Source organism: Vulpes lagopus, chromosome X (genome assembly GCF_018345385.1).
Source record: "Vulpes lagopus strain Blue_001 chromosome X, ASM1834538v1, whole genome shotgun sequence".
Classification (NCBI taxonomy): Eukaryota; Metazoa; Chordata; class Mammalia; order Carnivora; family Canidae; genus Vulpes; species Vulpes lagopus.
The window spans coordinates 15401898-15427927 of record NC_054848.1 but is presented as its reverse complement, the minus strand read 5'-3'; the positions used below and the strand labels follow the sequence as shown (position 1 = coordinate 15427927).

Genomic DNA, 26030 nt, shown 5'->3' with positions numbered 1-26030 from the left:
ATACCTGTTGGGGGGATCCCTGGGTGGCACAGCGGTTTGGCGCCTGCCTTTGGCCCAGGGCGCGATCCTGGAGACCCGGGATCGAATCCCACATCGGGCTCCTGGTGCACGGAGCCTGCTTCTCCCTCTGCCTCTCTCTCTCTCTCTCTCTCTCTCTCTCTCTCTATCATAAATAAATAAATTTAAAAAAAAATACCTGTTGGTCGCTTCTACCCCTTGAAGTGAGAAGGTACTTGGGGCTTCTGGTCTAAAACACCTGTAAGCTCTTTGCTCAGGTGTGGGCTCTGATAAAGAGCTCTGGTAAAGGTTGCCTATAGCCTTGTGTTGAAAAGGGGTTTGAAGCCATTTCCATGTTGAGTGTCCCCAAGCCATACTCGATTCAGTGTTTCGTTTATTTACTTACAAGTTATAGCTCTTATGAGGTTTCTCAGTTTATTAAAACTATTTTTCAGAATTAGCCTTAAAAACAAGACTAAACTAAAGTATAACTTTTTACTTGTCAGGCTAAACTAATAACACTTTAATATCTTTGATGCCTTTATAGTCTACTAAATGGACAGTGGCTGTCACCCAATGTAATGACTCCTAAGATTAATGATGGAATTTTAAACACTGGTGGAATCTTCTAATTTGCACAACGGGATGATAAAAGACAAATAAGAAAAAATTTAAAAAAAAGAAAATAAAAAATTAAAGCAATACACTGATAATTTTATATCAGTGCATTCTTTAAATGTTGATTGAGGTCCTATTATACAAGGATTGGCACAGTCTGTGTACTATATTCACATTTCTTTCGCATAGCTTTAAAATTACTGAAAGTAAGTAACATTTGGTTTTAGTCTTCCGATGTATTTGTATTTCTCTAATGACTGTTAAATTGAGACTGCTCCTTTTTTTTTAAGATTGAATTATTTGAGAGAGAGACTATGGAGGTTGCAAGGGGAGGGGGGAGAGAGAATCTCAAGCAGACTCCCCCCTGAGCGCAGAGCCCACTGTGGGGCTCAAACCCACAACCCTGAGATCATGATAAGCCTGCTCCTTTTTTTGATGAGCAGCCTAGTTTTTCTCTCTAGTGAAGTCCTCTCAGCTACTTAATGGGTTGATTGTAGATTACTGCTTGGCAGTGCTTAGTCTCTATTAACACATTACTTGGAAAGTACATAACATATTTAATTCAGTCTACAGTCATTGTAAGTTGGCCTCTATACATCAAATTTGATCATTTGTAAAGATTTTAAACCAAGTACCAGATACTAGCATTGGTTCTCTGAGAGGCTGCAGTAAGAGATTCCAGTGTAGATTTGAATTGCTTTAGATGTCTTCATACATCCCTACTATTATCTGGATGCTCCCAGGAAGGAAGTTTTGGTTGGAAAAGCATTCTGGCAATTAAAAATGACTAGGGGAGTGGGAGTGAAAGGCAGAGGTTGTCCGTAAGGCACAGCTGCTGCAATTGCTCATGGACACACCCAGTTTCCGGCTCTTGGCCAAATGGAAAAAGCTTTGTGATTTCTAGGTGGGGATACCTGATAAATTGATGTTAAAGATATTCTCATTATACTGTGTTTCATGGCTTTTGGACTTGTATTTGGCTCTGTGATAACATGTTAATAGTGGGGGAAATAAACGGTTCAAGTAACCTTGAATCAAGCAAGGTAACTCTTGCTCTCTCTGTGTTGGAAAATCCCAGAAGGGATAGGGCGGGGTGGGTAGTGAGTCCTATGCGTCACCCAAATTTCAACTCTGAAAATATTTTTCAAAGGTCATAATGAACTGAGTTTGTTGATGTTGAGTGGTTAGTTGCTACAAAAGGTGACCAGCAAGTGGGACATGTCTCCTGTCTCTGTTGGTGCAGGGAGGCTCATGGCTAGGAGGGGCCCCCGTGTGTCCAGCTCAGTTGTGACAATGAGAACTAAGTTGGTTTGAGCTTCTGAAGGAAACAGGGTCCCAGATGCAGGTAGATGAGACCAGAGGTTTTCCTGTTTCCCTCCCCAGTGCTTATTACAAAGAAACCTTGTTAAATGACATCCGGAGAGCCCGAGAGAAATACCAGGGTGATGAACTGGCAAAGGAGCTGGCTCGGATCAGACTTCGCTTGGACAACACTGAAGTTCTGACCTCGGACGTCATCATTAATTTGCTGCTGTCCTACCGCGACATCCAGGTAGGAGCACCCTTGCTGGAGGCCAGCGTGTGTGGGGCTCAACCTCGGCCTGAGGAATTCATTCCTCACATGAAACACTCTTACACAGGCGTGTGGTTAGCTAACTGGTTTATAGGCAAAAGAAGTACGTGCCTAGGTCATAGGTCCCCTAGCATATCTGTCGTGCTGGTAACCCTGGAGGTTTTGTCTCATCAGATGGCCACTCTGGCCAAACCTCATGCTCGATAAGAGGAACTTTGAATTGAACAGTTTAAATGCCCTTTATGCAAGGCATTGTTTCAGGCTCTTGGCGAATCCTAATTCATTTAATCCTCTTGGCAAGCTTATGAGATGTATACTTCATCATCCCCATTTTACAAATGAGGCACAGAGAAGTTAAGTAAGTTGTCCAAGGCCACACAGCATTTAGCTTCACACCAAGGCAGCGTTGTCCTTGCTCTTTACTCCACTGCTGTGGTACTTTCTTCAGGCCTCTTGTCACTTTCTTCCTTGTTGACCCCTGCCCATCAGTGACAGGGAGAGCAGGAGTAGTAGAGGCACATCCAGGACCCAGGGAACGCAGATGCTTATTCTAAAACAAGCATCAGAGCCTCATGAAGAGTGCTTGACACCGTTTATGGGATGTGGTACCATGATGGAAATGATGGAGGGTTTCCTCCCTCCAACTTAAAGGCTGTTAAGCCATTTGTAAGGATGTCTTGATCTGCTTCCCTCTGGAGCGGAACACAGGACAGCGTGCCTTCCGCACAGAGTTCTACAGAGCTGTGTTGGAGGTTGTTGACAACAGGTCTTTAGATCTAAATGAGAAGGGCACCCAGTTCTGACATGAACAGAGGAGAGTGGACCGCTGAGGAATGCCCGCCCTGCTGATAGACTGATGGATCTAATCGACTTTAACAGCAGGTGCTATTTGAGATTTTGACAATGATGAAATTAAGGCCCAGGGGACAAGAGAATAGGAATGACCTTTTTTGAATTCTTTCTTCCATTGAGCTGCTGGCTTTGTTCTGTTCCTGCTTTCACGCCTCTCTTCTTTTTATAAGCTACTTTATTTGAAGGTAAGCCAGAAGCTTCTTGGGATACACTGCCTCCTTTTCTCAAGCAGCAGCATCAAGGTGTAGAGCCACAAAAACGGGCACAGGATTTCAGTGGGCAGTCCTCCTCAGCTAACTGTGGCTGGCTGTCAGCAAGTTGGCCAGTCATAGCGGTTGGAAGCCTGGCTGAAAGGGTAGCAGATGGCATTGCTCGGAGGAGACCCAGCTGAGACCAACGCAGTAGCAAATTTTCTCTGAGTAATTATGCAGTTTAGAACTATGGTTCTCAATCAGAGGACGTGTGGCCATGTCTGGAGACTTTACTGATTTTTCACAGCTCAGGGGTGAGGGGGAGGTGCTACTGACCTCTCATGGGTTGAGGCCAAGGGTGCTGCTTAACATCCCAGAATGCCAAGGACGGCCCCTACAACCAAGGATGATCCAGGCCCAAAATGTCAATAGTGCCAAGGTTGAGAAACCCTGGTTTAGATGAGTTCAATTATTTCTGGCAAAATAGGAAGGATCTGGCATGATTCCTCTCTTCCCATGGTAAGTGACTGTAGGATTTCATGTGTGTTAAGATCTCTCTTATGTTAACCCACAGCTCTGCTCGTGGTGGTAACTCTCCTGCGCTTACAGCGTGGTAGCTTTTTTCTGGGCTGCTGGACTCCCTTGCTTGCTTTTGTTGCCTTTGGATTTAGCCTCATCCCCTTGATCCTTTTGTGGCCTCTGATAGCATAGATTCTTTGTCTACCTTTTCTTTTATTCATTTTGGTTTTTTGTTTTTAAGATCTTATTCACGTTGTGTTACAGGCTGTAAGGTGACTTCACTAAATGCTGTCTGTAGGGAGAGGCTTGTATCCCGAGGCAATCTTAGGCTGATAACCATTGAGAAGAAGCTGTGAAAGGCTGTGTGTTTCTGGTCTTTCTCACCTTGGGACCTCTTGCCAACAGGACTATGATGCCATGGTGAAGCTGGTGGAGACACTGGAAATGCTGCCTACGTGTGACTTGACGGACCAGCATAATGTTAAATTCCATTATGCCTTTGCACTGAATAGGTAAGAGAGAGAGTAGATGTATAGAATTCTGAAACATGCTGCCTGTTAAATTCTTCTTTCATTCAACCCTCACTGAGTCTGAGCCAGATCAGGTGCTAAATGCCAAGGTTATGAAAATGGTCAAAGCATTTAGTCTTGGTGTTTCAGGACTTTGTCTTTGGAACATATATTCCAGCTGTGAGGTCAAGGCCCTAGAGCTCAGAGTGCCAAATGCCTTGAAAGTTTGCCCCAAATGCTGTGGAAGCATAGCAGAGGGTGAAAGTTGTTCTACTTGGGGCTTTTAAAGAAGCTTCCCTAGTCTTTGGGGCTGGGTTTGCAATTCACAGTAAGATTGACCTCATGTGCAAAAGAGTGTGGGGCAGGGTTGGTGAGAAGGCCATTGTACTTGGCCAGAGCAGGGGTAGGAGCTCAGTGTTCCTCATGTGCAGCATGCCTTTTGGGGGGCATCCAGGGCAACAGCATCACAGAGTGTGCGTGAAGCAAAACGCAGGCCATGAGGCTAAGCGTGCATGCTGGGACTGTGTCTTGAAAGGACCTTGTATACATGAATAAGGGGTTGGTAATGTCTTGTGGACTTTGGGGGACTGGTTGAAGCAACTGGAGGAATGTTGATGGATAGGAAAAGAGGGTGCTGTCTTCATTACTAGCATAATCTGAACTTTGCAGTACAAGTTATGGGGCTAGATAGAGTTCGTGAGACTTGACAATTCCTGCCTGGAGACCTGGAGCCTCAAAAGCTTGTGTGCAGGGAGTACCCATAAAGCAGGTGTAACCAAGAGACTCCAAATGCAACGATTCAAGTAAGACAGAAATTTCTTTCACCTAGCAGTGTAGCGGTGAGAGGGCCAGACTAGTGGCTTAGGGCTACTCCAGGAGTTGTTTGGGGACCTGGTTTTGGACCGTTTTGTAGCTCTTGAATTTGCAAAAATGTTGTCCTGATCTAGTTGAAGCTAGGTCACCGCTACTTCATATTACAGCCTATGTAAGGGGGAAAGACTAGAAGCTCAGGACAGTTTTCTTTAAAGCAAGTAGAATTAGCACAGGACACTTCTACTTCTATCCCATTGGTGAGAGCATAGTCACATGACCCCATCTAGCCAGAAGGGCAGCTGGGAAATGTAGTCTCTACCTGGGCAGCCACGTGCTCATTCAAACATGGGGTTTGGAGGGTAACGAGGAGTTGGCCAGGTTGAATCTCAAAATCCTAATGCCTCAGTGTTTTAGTCCTGCAGTCTCCCTTCTTCCCCGGATAAGATACAGGAAGGGGAGCAGCATTAGGTGAATATGGTAAGAGCCATGCCCAGATACACTTACTGCTGGACCTGCCCTCTGCTGGGGCCAAGAATTGGTCATATTTAATCAGGAAGCAAAAAACTCTGGGAGGGTATTCAGACTTAGCCTGAGCACCAGAGAGTCCTGACACTTCATCATCAGCCTTCCATGGCCAGTGTCTTCTATAGGGAATGAATACAGTGAGCTTAGGAGGTGACCTGAGTGAGAGGACTCTTGTGTCAGCTTTCTCAGAGTCTTGGTTTGGCTTCAGCAGCTGGATATATGTTATATAAAACATATATATAGTTATATGTTGTGGGCTTACCACTGGCAGCATCTGCAGGACAGCAGACATGTTCGGGAGCCCATGGCTTCAGGAGTCTCCTAACACACATGACATCACGTCTTTCTTTTATATTGAAGTAAAATGTACATGCAGTGATATGCATAGATCTCAAGTATACAATTCGATGAACTTTGATAAACCAACAAACACTGTAAACAACACCCCTCTCAAAATAGAAAACATTTCCATCCCCTCGGAGAGTTCCTTTGTGCTCTCCTACCAGGCAATCCCCACCCCTTCATAGGCAACCACTGTTATAACATCTGTCAGATGTTAGATTAATTTTCCCTGTCCTTGAACTTCGCATAAATGGAATCACAGAGTGTGTATTCCATTGTGCTGGTTGCCCTCACTCAGCATCATATTTGTGAGGTTCATTGGTACTGTTGGATGTATGAGTAGCACATTCATTCCTCTTGCTGTAGAGTAGTCCACTGTATGGATATACCACAATTGATCTATCCATTTCATTGCTGATAAACTTTGAAGGTGTTTTCAGTTTAGGGGTGTTAAGAACAGTGCTGCTATGAATACTCTTGCACATGATTTTTTGTACACATATGGCGCAGTTCTTTTGGGTAGATAGCATGTGCATGTGCCGTGCTGTAGTAGATATTGGCAAACAGTGCTAGGATTTTTAGTCTTTTTGGAGAGGAGGTTTCATGGTCTCTACGAAAATGGGCCTGCTCTCTCCCCACTGGTCTTTAAATTCGACCTCCCAAGGTAGGGAGCGCTGGGGAGGGCATCTTCATTAAGCCTGGGGTTAGGGAGAGAAAGGTCCCGTTACTCTGTTACGCTAAAGTAGTGTGTGCCACTTTTATTTATGCTTAACCGTACTTGATTAACCCTTGATTTATAAGGATTAAATGAGTTAGCACTGGTGACGTTTCTGGAAGAATGCCTGGCACACTAAAAGTGCCATTAAAAAAATGGTTTGTTAAATAAAAACTAAGTCAGTCGCCACCATGTCTTCTCCCAGATGGAGTAGAGGTGACTATTGTCAAACAGAACAGTCTGATTGCCATCCACTCGAAGTAATAAAAGAGAAAAACAATTTGTGAAGTGGAAAACCAGTATCTAAGAGAAATGGGTGTGGCAGGATGAAGTGATCCTAAGACCAGTGCGTTTCCAGTTTGGAAGCAGGATGGCTGGGACCGCCCACAGCTGAACCTTTGCTCTCTGGTGACGGCTCTTTTCCTTCTGGCTGCCTGGTAGACAGTGGCTCTGTATTACAGGCCGGGCAGGGTATAACTTGGCCAGCTGTTGGCATATTCACAGTTGACTTTCACACTAAGTACAGCTTTGAGAAACTTTATGGCATTACTTTGTGTCTATAAAGGTGAATATAGTGATGAACAGATAATTTTTCCTGCATTACAGTTGACCTTTATCTCTTTGGAAGCGGAACACATCATGGCCATGAATTAGTTACTCAGGGTTGGCAGTAATGAATGATGTTTGACCCTCAGATGGCAAGGGCTCTCTGTTTCGAGGAAAGCTGGCTTGATCACCTAGCTGTTCCTGGTAGCTGCCACTTCAGCTACATTCCGAAGTGCATTCAAAGATGCTTCAAGTTTCCTTCGAGCAGTTAAACTGCTTGCCACTCAGTGGCGTGGAATCCTGTATGAGTAATTTTCATTTGCTGTTGTTCTTATAGACAGGACTTTATAGACATGCAGCCAGAATAACCTGACCAGGGATCCTGACAGCAGGCTGAAAGATAGTCTGGAAGAAAAGTAAAGGAATCAAAGTAGTAGGTTAAGAACAATAACACTTGCCTGTCACAAAGTAGGAATGTTCTCATATTCTACTCCTTGTGTCTTCGGGTCAAGAAGTCAACTCCAGCAAAATTCCTTGATGTGGAGCGGAAGCTGAATGCATGACACGTTTATCAGAATATCTGATGTATCACTCTCTAAATGGGTTAAGGGGAGTGATAGAAGAAAGTACTCTGTGGGGCCTAGAAATGTGTGTAGGGGCGATAGTAGATGGATGTTACAGAATCCAGCCTGTGCCAGGGGGGCTGCAGGCTTGGTCCAGAACCTACAGCAGTCCCCTCCTCCTCGGCCCCTGGGGCTGTCCAGCCACATCATTGCTCAAGTGAAGGGACACATGCCCCCAGGAGGGCAGTGTGGGCTTCTTGTCTCTGCCATAGCCACCAGCATCCCTTTCTTCGTTTATGTTCACTGTTCGATCTTGCCATCTAATTTATACATTGATATAACCATTCTTTATTAGGTGTTTGGCAAAAGTAGAAAAACGTTGACCTTTCCTCACTTATGTAGTACATTGGTCTCCAAGTCCCTAAAATCGTGTTGCAAAAGGAGGACACATGTTTGTGGCGATCGTTTTCTGGGCAGTGAAGAGAAACACGAATCCTGTGACCTTAAAAAGGGGTCATCTGGTGCAAACCCTTCATTTCAGGAGGAAGACAGACAGGCAGGGGCCCAGGATCTAACAGCCGGGCGGTAAGAAATCTGGGGACCAGAACTCCCCAGTTTTAGCACAAGGCTCTGGATACACTAGTTTAATAATGTCACACAGCATAATCTGTGAAACTACCCAGAAGGCTTTCTCTTATTTTCGTTTGCCTGAAGGACAACCAGGAGAAACTCTGGGCCTCTTGGAACAATAGGGCTGTCCTTTTATATGTTCTGCTCTGTCCTATATGATGAGAGCATTATATGGTAGCTGAAGATTGAAGCCACTTTCGTACTATATACTTTGTTTTTTTTTTTTTTAATTTTTATTTATGATAGTCACAGACAGAGAGAGAGAGGCAGAGACACAGGCAGAGGGAGAAGCAGGCTCCATGCACCGGGAGCCCGATGTGGGATTCGATCCCGGGTCTCCAGGATCGCGCCCTGGGCCAAAGGCAGGCGCCAAACCGTTGCGCCACCCAGGGATCCCCGTACTATATACTTTGAATGCCAAAAGACCGGTTGGATTTCTTTTTCTGAGAAATAGACCATCTCCATATGTTCTGAGCACTGGCCTTGCCAATAATACATGTTTTCCTTTTGAGAAATATTTAAAGGACTTAAACCATTTCCATCAGTCTTCCCCCTGGCCTCCTTGGCCTAAGATATCTTCCTTTCCTGTCCAATTCCTGCTTCGGTTCCCTCTCTTTTGTCCTCACACTTGCAGACTTCTGTGTCAGGGGAGGCCTTTGTGCTGAAGAAGACAGCACATGAAGGGCGCCCTAAAGTTAACAAGTGATGGAAAAATGTAATCACATGTGTTGTATGTTACACACACAGTCTCTCTCTCTCAAACAGTTTGAGAAATCTTTCAAAACCACTCTGCTGTTAACAACCCATAAAACTATGGACTACACTGCTGTGGAAGAAATGAGGATAATGGTAATTAATTAAATGGAATGTTTTTAAATTGCAATTCCAGTATAGTTAACATACAGTATAATATTAGTTTCAGGGACCCGTGGGTGGCTTAGTGGTTGAGCGAGCATCTGCCTTAGGCTCAGGTCATGATCCTGGGGTCCTGGGATCGAGTCCACATCAGTCTCCCTGTGGGGAGCCTGGTTCTTCCTCTGCCTATGTCTCTGCCTCTCTCTGTGTCTCTCATGAATAAATAAAATCTTTAAAAAATTAGTTTCAGGTGTACAATAGTGATTCAGCACTTCTTGCAACACCCAGTACTCATAACAAGTGTGCTCCTTAATCTCCATCACCTGTTTCACCTATCCCCCCCGCCACACACACCCACTTCCCTCTGGTAACCATCAGATTGATCTCTAGAGTTAAGAGTCTCTTTCTTGGATTGCCTCTTTTTTTCCCCTTTGCTTATGAGCCAAATTATGGAAGCAGCCTGTGTCCATCAATAGATTAACGGACAAAAAAGATGCAGGGTGTGTGTGTGTGTGTGTGTGTACACACAATGAAATATTAGCCATAAAAAAGAATGAAATCTTGCCATTTGCAGTGACACGGATGGAGCTAGAGAATATAAGGCAAGGGAAATAAGTCCAAGAAAGACAAATACCACATGATTTCACTCCTATGTGGAATGAGATGATTTTAAGAACTAAATAAGAATATCTCAAGTAAAAAACTTATTAGCACAGTGCCTGGCACACCGAAGAAGCTGAATGAATGCGAATTGTCCTTTTATTTCCTGACAGAGAATCCCAGCCACCAGGGTTGTATCATCTTCAACGATGGTATTTGAGGAAGGCTTCTTTTTTTTTTTTTTTTTTTGAGGAAGGCTTCTTAAGAAGGGCTGCAATCTAGAAGGCCATTGGAAGTAAAATGTGAAATTTAGTGAAGAGCTTCTGAGTTCTTCTACTTCAAGTAGAAGTCCCTTGATTGAGGAACTTTGCTTAAGAGTTCTGGAAATTGTCCCATGTGACCTTGGGTCCTGCCCTGCCTCCTGTCTTTTCCTGGTTCACTGCCCTGTCTCTATCCTCACCTGCCTTTAGTTCTTAAGAGGGGGCAGGCTGTTCTCGTGGGTGTTTGCTCTGTCTGGAGTGTTCATTGCTTGCCTGACTGAATCTGATGATCCTTCAGGGTCTAGCTAAATGTCCCTTTCTTTAAAGGTTGGTGTTGCAAAGAATACCACATCAAAACAATGTCCCTGCTGTACCTCATTCTCATAGCACCTGTTCCTTTCCTTCATAGCACTCACATTTCTGTGTTACTTTCTAATATTTATCATCCTCCCCAGTAGGCTCAATCTGAAGGGGGCAGGAGCCATGGTCTACTGGGCCACTGTCTACCCTGTGCCTGATACTGTTGTGCCACCCACAGAGTAGGTGTTCAGTAAGTATTTGTTGACTGGGTGAGTGAATGAATGACTCCATGACCAGCTGTGGTCTGCAGTTGAGAGAGATCCATATGGTGATATCTGGTTGCTTACAGTTAAGGGCTTGATGTAATAGAAGGCAAGTCTATTGAATTTTTCTTTATATATGTGAAAACAAAAATATCTAAGTCATACATGTTCAGCATATACTGAAACACATAAAAGAATTCTTGGTAATGCCACCATTAAAGTGGGGCATGGCCCAAAGCAGGCAATCCAGAAAAGTGAAGGGCTGCATAGGCTAGGTCAGGGTCAGCAGCGATGGGTGTTTTCCTCGTGTGAGATCCCAGGTGTCAGTCAGGTGGGACAGGATATGGACTCAGAGGGGAATTGGTCTTTAGCACCAAGGAAACCCATGTCTTCTTGGCATTGGTGACTTGTGTATTAGGGTAGGTAACTGCTGTAACAAGTAGCATAACCATTTCAGTGCCTTAACATAATGAAAGTTTATTTTCACTTATGCATCATTCCAGTGTGAATGTATTGTGCTTGGGCAATCTCTTCTCTGGGTGATTGACATTCCACTCTCCTGCTATCTTGATGCTCCACCCTTTCTTCAATTTTCAGCTCTCCTTTCAGCCAGATGACAAGAAAGGAGAGACCATGGTGAATTGCCAGGGATGGTGCATACGTGTGTGCGAGCGCGCATAGCAGCTACTGAGATCTCATTTGCATACCATACAATTCACCCATGTAAAGAGTACAAGCCAGTGGTTTTAGTATATTCAGGATTGTGAAATCATCACATTCAATTTTAGAATATTTTCATCATTCCTTCCCCCAAAACCCTGAATCCATTACCAGCCTCTGCTCCCCATTCCCCCCAACTCCCCTCCCCAGCCCTAAACAGCCACTGTTGGGTTTTTGGCAATCCATTAGCAGCCACTCCATATTCCCCACCTCACTGGCTGGACCTACAAAACCACTCATCTGGTTTTTTGTCTCTGGATTTGCCTGTTCTGAACACTTCATATGAATGGAATACTACAGTAGGTGAGCTTTTCTGGTTGGCTTCTTGCACTTAGCATACTGTTTTCAGGGGTCATTTGTGTTGCAGCAGGTGTCAGTACTAAATTGCTTTCTGTGGCTGAATAATATTCAATTGTACTGATAAAACCCATATTACATATTCATTTGTCAGTCGATGGACAAAAGTGGGTTGTTTCCACTTTTTGACTCTACCAGGGAGGTTTGCTGAGCATGGTCAGGAAGTGATGTTCGTTACTTGTTTGCATATTTCATTGGCCAAAATTCAACCTCATGGCCCAACCTAACTGCAAGGGAAGTTGGGAAATGTGTTCTGGCTCAGGGCCCAGGAGGAAAAAAAAAAAGGTTTTAGTGAACACATTGTAGCCTCTACTGCAACTTGCAAATAAGGAGTAGAGTTGAACTGGATGCATCCCTGTGAAGATCTCTGACAGAGTGTCATCAGAACAAAGAGTGCGGGTGGGAATACTCTTCACCTCCTGTAGCTTTTGTGAAAATGGGAAAGCCAGCTCCCCGTCAGGGCCTGCCAGTTCACTATAAAGCCTAGCCTTCATAGATGTTGCTTTGTGGTTCCAGCAAACTAGGAGAGGTTGCAACGATGGGGGCAGGGATGGGATGATTTAATAATGGTTCTACCCTGATACAGCACTAGGTCCTCTTTGTAGAGTCAGAAAACAACCATTCTGCTTCGTGTGTTTCTTTGGCTCTGGGCATTGTCCACGCTCAAATACAGGTTGCCTCTAACCGTTCCCTTTTCCTTCTGTAAATAGGAGGCATCTGGCCAGACTAAGGCACCTGCTTCCTCGTAGCAGGTGTCTTTCTGTCAAGATCCAATCAGGAAACAGAAACCTCTCTAAGTATTTAAAATAGGGGAAATTGACTCTATGGAATTGGTTACACAGGTGAGGCAAGATCTGAGAAGCCAGTCAGGGAACTGAGGCCACTCAATTAGCATCAGCAGGTAGCTGCTTCCGTGCCTCCCTTGGCTGGAGGGACCCAGAAAAGAGGTGATAGGATCAGAATCTAGGAGCCAGGATCCCCTAAAACCATTACAAGTCAGCCTCTTGGGAACTGGATCTACAGAAGAGACGCAGCTGTCGCTGCAGCCACTACACAAAACACACCACAAAAGGGAGCAAGTACTCTGGCTCCTTCATTCTTGGCCTCCTCCAGGTGCACGTCCACCGTTGTCTTCCCCTGGCTGCTCATGACTGGTAATCGGGGTCTGGGAGTCTGGAAAGCAGCCTGGAGGAGCCCGCTCCCCCGCCCTACGGAGCAAAGCAGGTAGCCGAGGACTGTATCTGACCGCAGAGACCAGTGAGTGGCCCAGCAGGCCACCGACCTTTCAGAAGCACTGATCAGTTTCTACGTATTTTTATTTTTATTTTTATTTTATTTTATTTTATTTTATTTTTTTTTAAAGATTTATTTATTTATTCAGAGAGAGCGAAAGAGAGGCAGAGACACAGGCAGAGAGAGAAGCAGGCTCCATGCAGGGAGCCCGACGTGGGACTCGATCCCGGGTCTCCAGGATCACACCCCGGGCTGCAGGCGGCGCTAAACCGCTGCGCCACCGGGGCTGCCCTCTACGTATTTTTAAAGCCATCTTTATTGAGGTAGAAGGTAGAACCGACATACGATACAATGCACCCATTTAAAGCTCACAGTTCGATAACCTTTAGCCAAATAAATACACTTGTGTAACTACCACCACAATCAAGAGACAGAATGTTTTATCCCTCAGAGGTCCCTTTTGCCCTTTTTGTCACACCCCACACACACCCATCCACCCCCAGTTTGGATAATGATGATTGATTCATATTCCCAGTCACTGATCCTTTCTTTCATAATGTCCAAATCTGATATTAGGTCCTTTCAGTGATTTTTAATAAAGAATTCAGTTTTAGGACTTCTGTTCATTTGTTTTTTGAGAGTTTTCATTTCTCTCACAAAATACCTTAATTTTTTACACATACACATTATATATATATATATATGTATATATACACACACAATGTATAATAGTTTTAAGTTTTTGCCAATTTTAGTGACAATCATTTTTTATCTTGATTATGGGCCACATTTTCTTCTATGCACATCTCAATTTTATTCTAGACATTTTATCTAAAAAAACATAGAGACTGAAGTATAACTTGTTTATTATACTAAATATCTATATATGACTGATTTTTTTGTGTGTGTTTCTCTTGGAGGATGGCTGGGTTGGCCCTGGACTCTGTTTTAATCAATTTACTTGCGATTAGCCCAACCCCCACCTCTTGTCTCTGCTCCCTTTCTCATCTTGTCTGTATTTGAGCAGGGAGGATTTGAGGTTGCTGTTCCTCATATCTTTGGATTCCATTTTTGCAGGGATGCATGTCTGAGTCCTCTGATAAAACATGCAATATCTTTCTACTTGGAGCCTCTCCTATACAGTGGCTTTCTTGGCAAAATGTGGGGGTGGGGGTGGCTGTACTGCAAGAGAATGCTAACACTGAGCAAATGGTTTTGCTTGGGGACCCTTCCAGATTCCATGCCATCCCATCTAGCTCATGCTGTTGTCCAAAGCTTTGCAGATTTTCTCTTTGTCCTTGGGAAATGTTTCTATCAAAGACTTGTTCTTCCGTTTCTCAGTACCTAGAGCAGACCCCCTGCTGTGGAAACTGTCCAGGCTCTTTGCTCACCTCTGACCGGGTGTTTTTTTTGTTTTTTTTTTTTTTTCCTGGAATTACTCAGGGAAGTTCTTCCTCCTCTTTGGTATGGTTTATGGATTGTCCAGGCTCAGACTGTTGCTGTGGGAGTGGAAGGACTTTCTTAGTCTTCTCTAGGGAAGCAGGCAACTCTTGAAAGGTTTTTGATGGGCCACTGAAGACAAAGTTGGTTGTAGAAAGGACCCCCGGTCTAGTGAGACATTTTGCTTGTTAATTCTGAATGCTTGCTTTGGAGAAAAATGTTTTGGAACTCTGACTCCCACCTTATGAACTTTCTTTTAAAAATACAATACAGCAAAGATGGACAGACAGATGGGATGCTTAGTGACCAACGAGAGCTCTGGCACATCTGTAGCTCACAGTCACCTTGAGGGGTAAGCAAAATCAAACATACTTTTCACATGAAGAACTGAAGGACAGAAAGGGTGAGCAATTTGCTCGACTCAAATGGGTAATAAATGGTATGAAAATAACCAGAACCTAACTGTTATTAGAAGATTCCCAATCTGGTGTTGTAGGGTGTTTTGTTTTTTTTTTTTTTCTCTGTATATCTTATTGCATAAATAATAAATTTTGTTTTTGTGAAAAACGGGAGGGGAAAAAATTTTCTTTTTTTAAGATTTATTTATTCATGAGACACACACAGAGAGAGGCAGAGACACAGGCAGAGGGAGAAGCAGGCTCCATGCAGGGAGCCCAATGTGGGACTCGATTCCAGATCCCAGGATCACGCCCTGAGCCAAAGGCAGACTCTCAGCTGCTAAGCCACCCAGGTGCCCCGAAAAAAAAAAAAAACATTTAAAGCAATTGTCCCTTATAATTCTAATCTCTAGTCCTACCCATATTCCAGAAGTAATCTCTCACCACTTTGGTGTATATCCTTTCAGTTTTCTGCATCCTTACATACTCCTGACTACGTCACTCAGCAGGGTTCTACAATACAGAACCATATAGGAGATGCACTGCTGTGGTCTTTGTTCACTCAGCAGTCAGTTGATGAAGGTCTTTTCATGTTCAGTACTGCTCAGTTTGTCATCCATTTAACAGATGTTGAGCACCTACTATGTCCTAGATCCAGTTATAATCCCTGGGGCATAGCTGTGAACAGACAGAAAAACCTCTCCCTCTTGGAGCTTACATTCTTAAGCGGGGAGAGACTATACAAACTAAGTACAACTATTAACACAATTTAGGGTGCTAGGGAGGCTGGTGGGGCATTACAGTTTATAAGCTGAGTGCTCAGAGAAGATTTGACTTACGAGAGAGTGACATGAAGAAAAAAAAATGAGAAAGAGATGAGGGAGCATACCATGTAAATATATTGGGGGAAGGACATTCCAGAAGGTTCCAGGGAAGAGCATAGAATGGCAGGGAGGCTTGTAAAGCTGGAGGAGAGTAGGTGATGGTGAGTGAATAGTAAAATAACTGGGAGCCAGATCTTCTAGAATCTTGCAGGCCTCTGAAAGAAGATATTTGCTCTGAGATGGGAGCCTCTAGAAGGATGTTTTGTTGTTTTTGTTTTTGAGATATAATTGATATATAATATTAGTTTCAGGTGTATACATGTATACATGTACATTTTGTGTAAAGACTATACTTTCAGGGATCATTTCTATAGTTTGTTTTGTGTAACAATTACCACAGTAAGTTTAGTTAACATCCATCGCCACACATAATTAGAAATATTTTTCTTGTGAAAAGAACTTTTAAGATCTCTCTTAGGAACTTTAAGGAGGCTCTGCACCCAATATGGGGCTTGAACTCATGACCCAGAGATCAAGAGTCACATACTATACTGACTGAGCCAGCCAGATATCCCATGGAACTTTCAAATATATAATACAATATTAACTATAGTCACCATGCTGTGTATTACATCCCCAAGACTCGTGTATTTTATAACTGAAAGTTTATACCTTTTGACCCATTTTACTCCACCCCTGGCAGCCACCAGCCTGTTCTCTGTATCTTTGAGCTTGGTTTGTTTGGGTTGCTTTTTTAGATTCTACATGTAAGTGAGATCATATAGTATTTCTCTTTCTCTTACTTATTTCACTTAGCATAATGCCCTCAAGATCCATCCATGTTGTTGCAAATGGCACAATTCCTTTTTTTCCTTTTTTTGGATTCCTTTCTTTTTATGACTAAATAATATTTGGTTGTATGTGTATACCACATTGTTGATCCATTCATTCACTGATGGACACTTGGGTTGCTTGTAGGTCTTGGCTATTATAAATAATGCTGCAGTGAGCATGGGAGTGCAGATATCTTTTAGATTAGTATTTTTGTTATCCATAGATAAATACCCATAAGTGAGATTGCTGGATCATATGGTAGTTCTATTTTGAGTTTTTTCAAGGATCTCCATATTGATTTTCAAGAATCTCCATTTTTTTTCCAAGAATCTCCACAGTGGCTGTGCCAATTTGCATTCCCACCTACAGTGCATGAGGATTCCCTTTTCTCCACTTCTTTGCCACCACTTGTTAACTCAGATTTTTATTTTTTTAATCTTAGCCATTCTAAGAAGCAAGAGGTAATGTTTCCTTGTGGTTTTGAAATGCGTTTTCCTGATGATGAGTGATGTTGAGCATCTTTTTCTGGGTCTGTTAGCCATCTTTATGCCTTTTTTGGAAAAATATTTAGGTTCTCTGCCCATTTTTTAATCAGACTTTTTTTGCTATTGAGTTATATGAATTCTTCATATATTTTGGATATTAACTTATCAGATATATTATTTGCATGGAGAGTTTTGAGTAGTGGAGTGACATGGTCTGACTTAGTGTTTAGCAGAATCACTCTGCTCTGTTGAGAACAGATAGTAGAGGGGTGAGGGTGGAAGCAGGAAATGACAGTCACTTGGACCAGGGTAGTGATGACTGGGGGGTCATGAAGAGTAGGCCATTTTTGGCTATGGCTGAAAATAAGAACCAACAGAGTTTTTTGATTAAATAAAAAATCTTAGAGAAATGAAGCATGATTCCAAAGTGTTTGGCATGAAAAACAGGAGGAATGGACTGGGCATTATTAAATAAGGCGGAGAAGAACAGCTTCGACAAACAGTTGAGCTTTGGACACATCAAGTTTGAGGTATTAGACATGCAAGTGAGATGCTAGGAAGGCAGTTGGATATGTAAGCCTGGAGTTTAGAGGAGAGCTCTGGGCTGGAGATAGGAATGTGGGAGTCATTAGAATATGGATGGTTTGAAGAAGCATGACACTAGATGATATCACCAAGGGATCTGATGTAGCAACTGATAAAGAAGCAAGGTCCAAGTGTTGTGCTAAGGCCACTCCAGTGTTAAAAAGACAGGGGAGATGAATAGGAGCCCAGAAAATAAGACTAAAATAGAAGGAAAATCAGGAGTGTGTGTGGTGTCCTGCAAGCCAAATGAAAGTGGTCCAAGGAGGAAAGGAGTACTCAACGGTCAAGTGCCCCTGGTGGGGCAGATAATATGAGGGCTGAGAAGTGGTCCATGCGTTTAGCAGTGATGCAGACTTAAAGAGAATATCCAGGATAGGACCCACTGATGCCTGGATCCCATCTCCAGAGAATGATTTAAATGGCCTCAAGTGCAGCCTCAACATCAAGATTTTTAGTTTCCCAGGTGATTCTAACATGCAAGCCAAGGTTGTGACCCCTGCTGTCTTAATTCATATCTGTCAATTTGTGAAATGGCCTTATTGTCAGAAACATATGTTGCCAGACTAATGAAACATGGGAGTTTTTATCTATGGACCTATTCTTGGATACTTTGGCATCTGAAAATGATAAACAGATCTGAAAACTTGATGATTAACCACTAAAGGGATTAGCTATTTAGCACCTATCCTTAAGTTGCTTTTAAGCCGAAAATCACTTTTCTTTTCATTTTTTGGAAATGTTCAGTTTTGGGTATTTTTTTTTAATCCTGAGAAGACCTTTTGTTTTGATTAACAAGGGTAAGTTTCAAATTAAAAAAAATTCAAGGGAAATGTTGCTGTAAATGGTCCAAAGAAAACAAAACAAATGAGCCTTAACCCAGATCAATAATGAAACATTTAAAAGAGTTCAGGACATTTTTCTCTGAATCCTGAATATTTGACACCTCAAAAGTTGGCTCATAACAGATGTAGAAATTTTGTAGCTCATTAAAGTTTTAATCTTTTTCATTTTCCTGCCACAGACTGTAGAAATTATTTAAATGCTCCAGTAAATTTGAGTTGGGTTGATATCTGTTGGCTCTTAAAAATGAGAAGGTATCACGGGTAGGCTGTTTATTAAGATATCTGTTTTGCAGGCTAGTTAAATTGGATTCTGTGAACAAAGAGAGTAGAGATCAAATATGTGAGAATAAGACCAAGGCAGAAAATAGAAAAAGTCAGAGTTGTAATACAGGCTTAATTATTGCAGCCTTCTAGCAGAATGCCAAGTGTCTAGATTAGCCTTTCTCAACCTGGATTGGGTTCCACAGAGAATTAAACCCTAAGGCATCTATTGTATCAATTGAACAAACTCCCTTATGGATCTAGAATGGGGCTACCTAGGTACCATACTTGGGAGAAGGGAGAAAATAGTCACTCAAGATAATCATATAACTTTCTCTGGAGCTTAATTCATTCAGATCCCAGTTGAGAAAAGCTGTTTGAGATACTAATCTTTTGTATCAAATGATGGAATAGTTTTATGAGGTACAAGTCCTCCAGAAAAAAGCTTAAAAAAGCCTGTTGTAAAATTGCCAAGAACTTAAAAGGAATAATCTCTTTATTCATTTATTAGAATAGTTATTAGTAAAACATGCACAGGAACACTTTGTACAAATCCCAGCAATGATTTTTTTGAACAATCTAACGTGTATCCTTCCAGACTTTGTCTATGTACATGAACATATATGTAAATAGCTTTTACTGCAAAAAAAAAAATGGGATCATGCTATTTAGTTCAGCAATTTTTTTTCATGAACTCTTATGGGAATTCTTCTATATAATTACATACAGACCTGCCTCTGTCTAACGGTTACATGATACTCCGTAGTTTGGTTGTTAAATATATTCTGGGGCACCTGAGTGGCTCAGTGGTTGGGCATCTGCCTTCAGCTCAGGTCATGGTCCTGGGATCAGGCCTCGCATCAGGCTCCCCACAGGGAGCCTGCTTCTCCCTCTGCCTGTGTCTCTACCTCCCTCTGTGTTTCTCACGAATAAATAAATAAATAAAATCTTTAATATATATATTACCATTCATATGTTAATTGACATTTGGGTTATCTCCAGGTTTTTATTGTTAGGAGCAATGCCATAATAAACACCTTTGTTCAAAAATTCTTGTGTGTGTATATATAGGAGTTTTTCTATAGTACAGATTCGAGAAGAATTGTTGAGTCAGAATGGGCTTTGACTTTTTTTTGTTTCGTTTCTTTAATATAAATTTCAGACACAGTCCAAAGTAGGAAATACTGTAGTGAGCCCTCTTGTACCCCTTTCCCACTTCAATAGTCATCCCTGCACGTCCAGTTTTGCTTCCTGCTCACCCCACCTGCCCTGCCCTCCTACCCTAATGCCAGATTGATCATGAAGCCAGGACAGGCCATTTTACCCATAGTGATTTCAGTATCGTCTGAGGGAGCACTTTACAAAACACGGTCATGATTGTGCTGTACCTCGAGATGAGTAATAATTCCTCAGCAGGAGCGTTTACATTCTCCCAGGTACCTCTCTGCCTTTAGTTTTATGTGTACAGTGGGTTTGAGTCGTGATCCAGACAAAGTCTTATACATGGCGTTTGGTTAATAAGATTCTTAAGTCTTTTTTTGTTGTTGTTGTATAGATTTCCCCTTCTTCATTTTAATATAGTTGATAGGTTTCAATCCTTTATAGTTATTCTTCCTAAGGCTCACACTGTCTCCTCTTTGGCCAAACACCGATTCTTTTTGGTTCCTGAATCTTTCTGATGTGAGCTTAGTAGCTCCTTTGCATCTTTGTATTGAGATATTCCAGGATCATCTTAGACCCATCTGGAATTGGCCGTTCCTCTATAGAGTCCTGCTTCCATGTAGTTGAGACATGGTGTTTATAGGCCCCAGTCAGGGCCAGAAGTTCTCATTGCTACTGAATTGGTCATCTTTTGGTCCTTTTCAGTAGACACAACTAGGAAGACCACCTTGTAAATTCATACTGATGTTCCAATTCAAATTTGGGACCACAGGATTTTTACAGAATTTTTTTTAATTTTCTGTATCTCCTATGCATAGCTCTGGTTCCTAATGATATTAGCATCATTTTTTTGGTATTCTATACTACAAATATGTAATATTTTCAAAATACCAGTACCATTATTATCACTAACAATGTGATTACTGGAAACTATATAAGATTTCTTTGCATTTCTATTTTTTCCTTAGGTTTTTTATCCCTTTAAGAAAATAGTTAAATTGCTGTGTTTTAAAAATAGTGGATTTCTACTTGGTGCATAAGCCATGAGCCACATGCGGAGGTTCATTTGTTTTGTTTTGCTGCAGCCACAAATTCAGATGGTGTTTATTGGCAAACGGTGTTTTTAGGGAACACTTAAAATTTTATTTCATTTTCTTTCATAATTGTGTAAAAAAAACTTGCATAGTTTCAGTCGCATTACAAAAAAGGAGTTTCTTTTCTTGTCCCTTTCATCATGTTCTCTCCCTCCACCTATTGGTGGTAACTTTTATTACCTTTTGGTTTATCCTTTCATTTTGAAGAATCAAAGCAGATACATATCTCTATTCACTTCCTCCTTTTGCTTAAATAAAAAGGTAGTTTTCTGTGCACAGTATTCAATACATAGCTTTCTCATCTTAATGGTATATTTTAGAGATCACTCCATTGCAGTGTTATATAGAAATTGTTTCTTTTTACAGGTATTTAATATGAACATCATTAACCATAGTTGATTTCCTCAGTTTCCACTACTGCTGAGCATTTGCTTCCAGACCTTCATGGGAAGCTATAATATTTCACAGCCACAAACTCAGGTTATTTTGTGGCAAAGATTATTTTAAGAATGGTCTAAGGAATCTACTGTGTGGAGAATGAATTTTTTTACCATATAATCTAATAAGGGAGAAGACTGATCTATGAATATAGAAATAATTTTTCAGATCTTCTCCGGTGGATACAACATGAAACTGGAAAACAGATTGCCAGGGTCTTTGCCTGTTTGAGGACGGCAAGGTGTTCTCAGGTCAAGAAATAAATTTCTCTTGGCTTTCTGAATTTGCGGGCTCTGCTGCTTTTCCAAAAAAGCCTTTTGTCAAACTGTTATCATTACAATTCAGGCTTAGCTTCTGAAATCCTTGCTGTTCATCCAGCAACAGGAGCCTGCCGTGTTATTTTTTCTCTTTCCAGACACGTTGGTCTGCATCTGCTTTCATCCACAGTCTAGGTCTCATTGAGAGAAGGGACCAAGTAGGGACCGTGACAGTCTGAGATTTACTGGTGTGAGTCTGAAGCAATTGTTAAATTGGAACATGAAAAAAATGAGTTACAATGCAGACTTTGTTTCCTGCTAAAGCACAGCATCCTTGCACCAGCCCCTCACAGAATGATTGCATATATACTACTGTGTCTTGGTTCAGACATGTGTGATCTTACCACACAAATCTTTCAGGAGAAACCATGCAGGCGACCGAGAAAAGGCTCTGCGGGTCATGCTCCAGGTTCTGCAGAGCTGTGACCACCCAGCCCCCGACATGTTCTGCCTGTGTGGGAGGATCTACAAGGACATCTTCTTGGATTCAGACTGCAAAGATGACACCAGCCGAGACAATGCCATTGAGTGGTAAACCCTCCATCCTAATCAGTAGCACAAGCATCTCTGCAAAGAACAGAATTGCAGAGGCTAAGGATCCAGGTCTTGTCCCAATGAATATAAGTCGGCCTGCATGCCTGTCTGCTGGCAGTGGGAGAAAAAGTCGTTAAATGTGGTTTGGGAATTTCCAGATGCCTTTTTCTGAAGAGAAACCATTAGAAACAGGTTTTTGTAGTGGTGACATTCTTCTCACGAGTTCACTCATTTATAAGAGCAAGGAGGAGGGCTCAGCATGCTCCTTCCCAGCTACTGCTTCCAGAACTTTGTTCTACTGCCATCAGGGCGTTATCTTTTCAGTGAGCTGTTCATTCCTTCCTCCATTCGTTCATCTAACAAATGTGGATTTAGGGCTTACTGTATGCCAGAAACTTCTCTAGATGGTGGGGATAAAGACACAGCAGACATAGACACAAATTCCTGCCATCATGGACCTTGCCTTGCTGGTAAGGGAAGTCAGACAAAGAAATGGAGAAGAATCGGATGTTACCTGTTGGTGAGGGTTCTGGGGATAAGGTCCTCAGAGAATGGGAGGAGGAGGCTTGAGAGGAGTTGTATGCAGTTTCAGGTAGGTCAGTGGTCAGTGAAGGCGAGTAAAGATGTGAGGGTGGTGAGACGAGCCTTGGAGAAAACTGTGGGGAAAGTGTTTTGGGAGTAGGGGCCAGCAGGGGCCAAAACCCAGAGGGGAAGCTTGCTGGGCATGTTCAAGGATGGTGAGGTGTGAGCAAGTGGAGAGCAGCAGGGAAACAGGAGAGAAGACCCTTTGAGTGCAATGATATAACATTGGAGTGCTCTGAGCAGAGCAGTGACGAGATCCGACGTGGATTTTCACCAGCATGCCCTCGCTGTTAGGCAAAGAATACATTTCCGGGGGTGTATTAGCTATTGTTTGCTGCATAACGAACAACTTCAAAACTTAGTGGCTTAAAAATTTCTCATTTTTCATGATTCTGTGGATTGGCCAGGCCACTGCTTGGCTGTTTTTTTTTTTTTTTTTTTTTTTTACTTAGTTACTTACATCCTGCCCCCCCCCCTTGCCCCGCTTTAATGTCTTGGTAGCTTTTCCCCCCCTCAGAATCATCCTCCCCCACTCCAGGCATATTTTCTTCCCAGGATCCCTTGATTGGACTTTGGAGGCAAGAAAGGGCATGCAGAGAGAGGGAGCAGACAGGCAATTCTCAGCCACTGTACCTCACACCTGCCTAGATTTGTGATGTTCTCTGTCCTGTTTGCCACATTTGGTGTTAGAAAGCAGTTATTCAAAGCTTTGTCCCTCCAACCCCCCTTGGTCTTTCTGTAGAGCACAAAAGTGAAAAAAGCCCCGTTAGCAGGGGCAGCAGTTCATTAAAATATACAACAGTCTTAAACTGCTGGGCTCACTCCTAAAAATGAGGTCAGCTGAAGGCTCAGCAGGACTGGAAGGTCCAAGATGGCCTTACACACATTTGGTGGCTGGTGCTGGGTGTCGGTAGTGTGCCTCCATGCTCTGCCTGTGGGTCTAATCCTGCCAGACCAGGTTTCTTATGCGGTGGGCAGCATTCTTAGAACATGAAGGCAGAAGCTGCAAAAGCCTCTTAGGCTTAGGCTCTGGAACTCACACAAGGTTGGTTCTACCACGTGCTCTGGGTCACATCACAAGTGTATCGCATGGTTAATGATTCAAGGGTGTGGAGAAATGGACTCCGGCCATGGGCAGGGGCAGGGGCAGTGACAGAGGCACGCATCTCATGAGATGAGGAGGATCTGTGGCAATTAAATAATCTACCACACGGGCAAGGGCAGAAGCAGGGAACAGCGAGGAGACGACCACAGTAATGCAGGGAAGAGCTGATGGTAGCTGGAGCCAGAGTGGTGGCGATGAAAATGGGGAGATAGCAGAGCCTGGATGTAGGTGGAAGGTGGAGCCAGCAGCCTACCTCATCTGTTTCTGTCACAAGAGCTCTTGACATGGCTGCTCCACTCCATTCTAGCTGCTTCCCCTTCCCCTGTCCTCCTCTGGCTCCATCCTGCTCTGTCCTCTCCCCTCACCTCTCCATCCAGTCTCTTCCTTGGTGATCCCCCTCACTCCCACACTTTGGGAACCTGAGCCGGTCTCCAGCCCAACCTATGTCTGAAGCTTTGGCCCCACCCCCCCACCCCACCCCCGTTTGTTCCACCTGGGGCGGAGCTGCTCTGTAAGATGCAGGATGTCCGAGGCTAAAGTTCCCTCCTGCTCTCCATGCTAGGATGGCCTCCAGTGTCTTGCTTTCTTACTACCATCTTTCAGCCTCCTACGCTTAGACTTTTTGTTAATGTTTGAGAATTTTCACTCACTTACCCCCCCCCCCACACACACACACATGGTCAGGTCCCAATTCTAGCCCTTCTCTGCATCTTCCCTCACTCTTACCACTTCCACCTTGCTTGGTGCCTTTCCCCCGCCCCCCACTCTCTTGCCGGGAATGTTTTCACAGTATCCCAAGCATGCTCTCTGCTTGGTGTCTCTAGAGTCTATTCTTCATCTATTGAACCACCATTCCTTTTTCTTCCTAAAGCTTAGAGACCCACCCACAGCGGCTCTCCGTTCCCTATTAAATAACAATTCAAACTCTTAGATTACCATTCTATGTGCTCTGCAGACTTTCTCCAACCCACCCTGAGCCCTGTTCCCCCCTACCTGAAACATATCCAACTGAACCGAATTTTCCTGGGCGTACCACAGGCTCCCGTCTCTGCTTTTGCCTTTTTCTGTGTTGGGTATTTCCTTTCCAAATCACTGCTGCTGCACATCTGTCCATCTTCATACCATCGCTCAAGCTTCTAGAGATGGCCCCACATACCATCTGTGGGTCCCTCTAGACTTGGATTTGTGTGGTGTAAGGATACTTATCCCACTCAACATTAGTATTTTCCCTAATTGTACCAGCTTGTGTGGGGATCTTATTACCTCCACCGCAGTGTGGGTTTGTGGAGGGCAGGGACCCCATTTTATTCTTAGTAAATTCCCAGTAGTACCTGATGTACTATTGCGATAGGAGTCACTCAGGGCATTGAAGGGGAATTAATGTTGGGTAGAGCCAAAATAGGAAGCTGTGTTGCCACCACAGTGGCCAAGAATTCAGCCCCCGAGTCAGGAGATGACTGCCTGTGGCTCCTTGAAGAAAGTCTTAGGAGCCTTTCTCCATCCACTTAAGGAGGCGGGGGGTCCAAGGGCAAATGAAGCTTAGTCTTTCTGGTACATTAGCTTTGGTGAGACCTTGGGATCGTCTCAGCCAGGCTCTCTGGTACTGAACTGGACCATGTGACCCAGGGAGGCAGGGGGCTGTGAGAGGCAAACCTGGAACTGCAGTCCTGACTGCATGCTCAAATTTTGTCTACACCTAAGCTGGGCAGATGAGAGGCAGAGTGAAGCCCACCCTATGCTCAGATAACTTTTGATAGTAAAAGAACGTAGCAGGGGAGGAATCAAATACCATAAGATATGATTTTGAAAATCCCCAAAACATTTGGGGTAGGGTTCAATTTTATTGGAATTTTGTTGACTGGGGTTGAAACAACTTTCTTAGTGTTAGTTGGTCCCTCCGTCCATCTGAAGTGTGCTCATGTACTGCCCCAAAGTTCATAAAACTAAATTTTAACTGACTTATAGGATGGGTTCTCCCTTCCACAATAAATATTTTGTTGGTGTTTAATTCTCTTGTTGTCATGTGAGTGATCAAATTCCTCCTGGTTTACAAGCCTTTGGTATGAACAGTGCCACTTAAAGACATTTCATTGTCATTACTTCATTGATCAAATTCTTTTTTCCCCCGTCCATGATATTTCTACCCACT

At 43.2% G+C, this 26030-nt stretch overlaps 1 protein-coding gene and 1 pseudogene across 2 annotated transcripts in view; both read left to right on the top strand.

Moving 5' to 3' along the window:
- The window catches only part of MAP3K15 (mitogen-activated protein kinase kinase kinase 15), a 113844-nt gene that overhangs the window by 41741 nt on the left and 46073 nt on the right, over positions 1-26030 (top strand). For both annotated transcript variants that reach the window (XM_041740045.1, XM_041740044.1), the window contains 3 exons: positions 1999-2167; positions 4156-4262; positions 22021-22191. In XM_041740045.1, coding sequence (XP_041595979.1) covers positions 1999-2167; positions 4156-4262; positions 22021-22191 — 447 coding nt within the window. The remainder of the gene's footprint in view (positions 1-1998; positions 2168-4155; positions 4263-22020; positions 22192-26030) is intronic.
- LOC121483735 lies at positions 15987-16080 on the top strand (annotated as a pseudogene).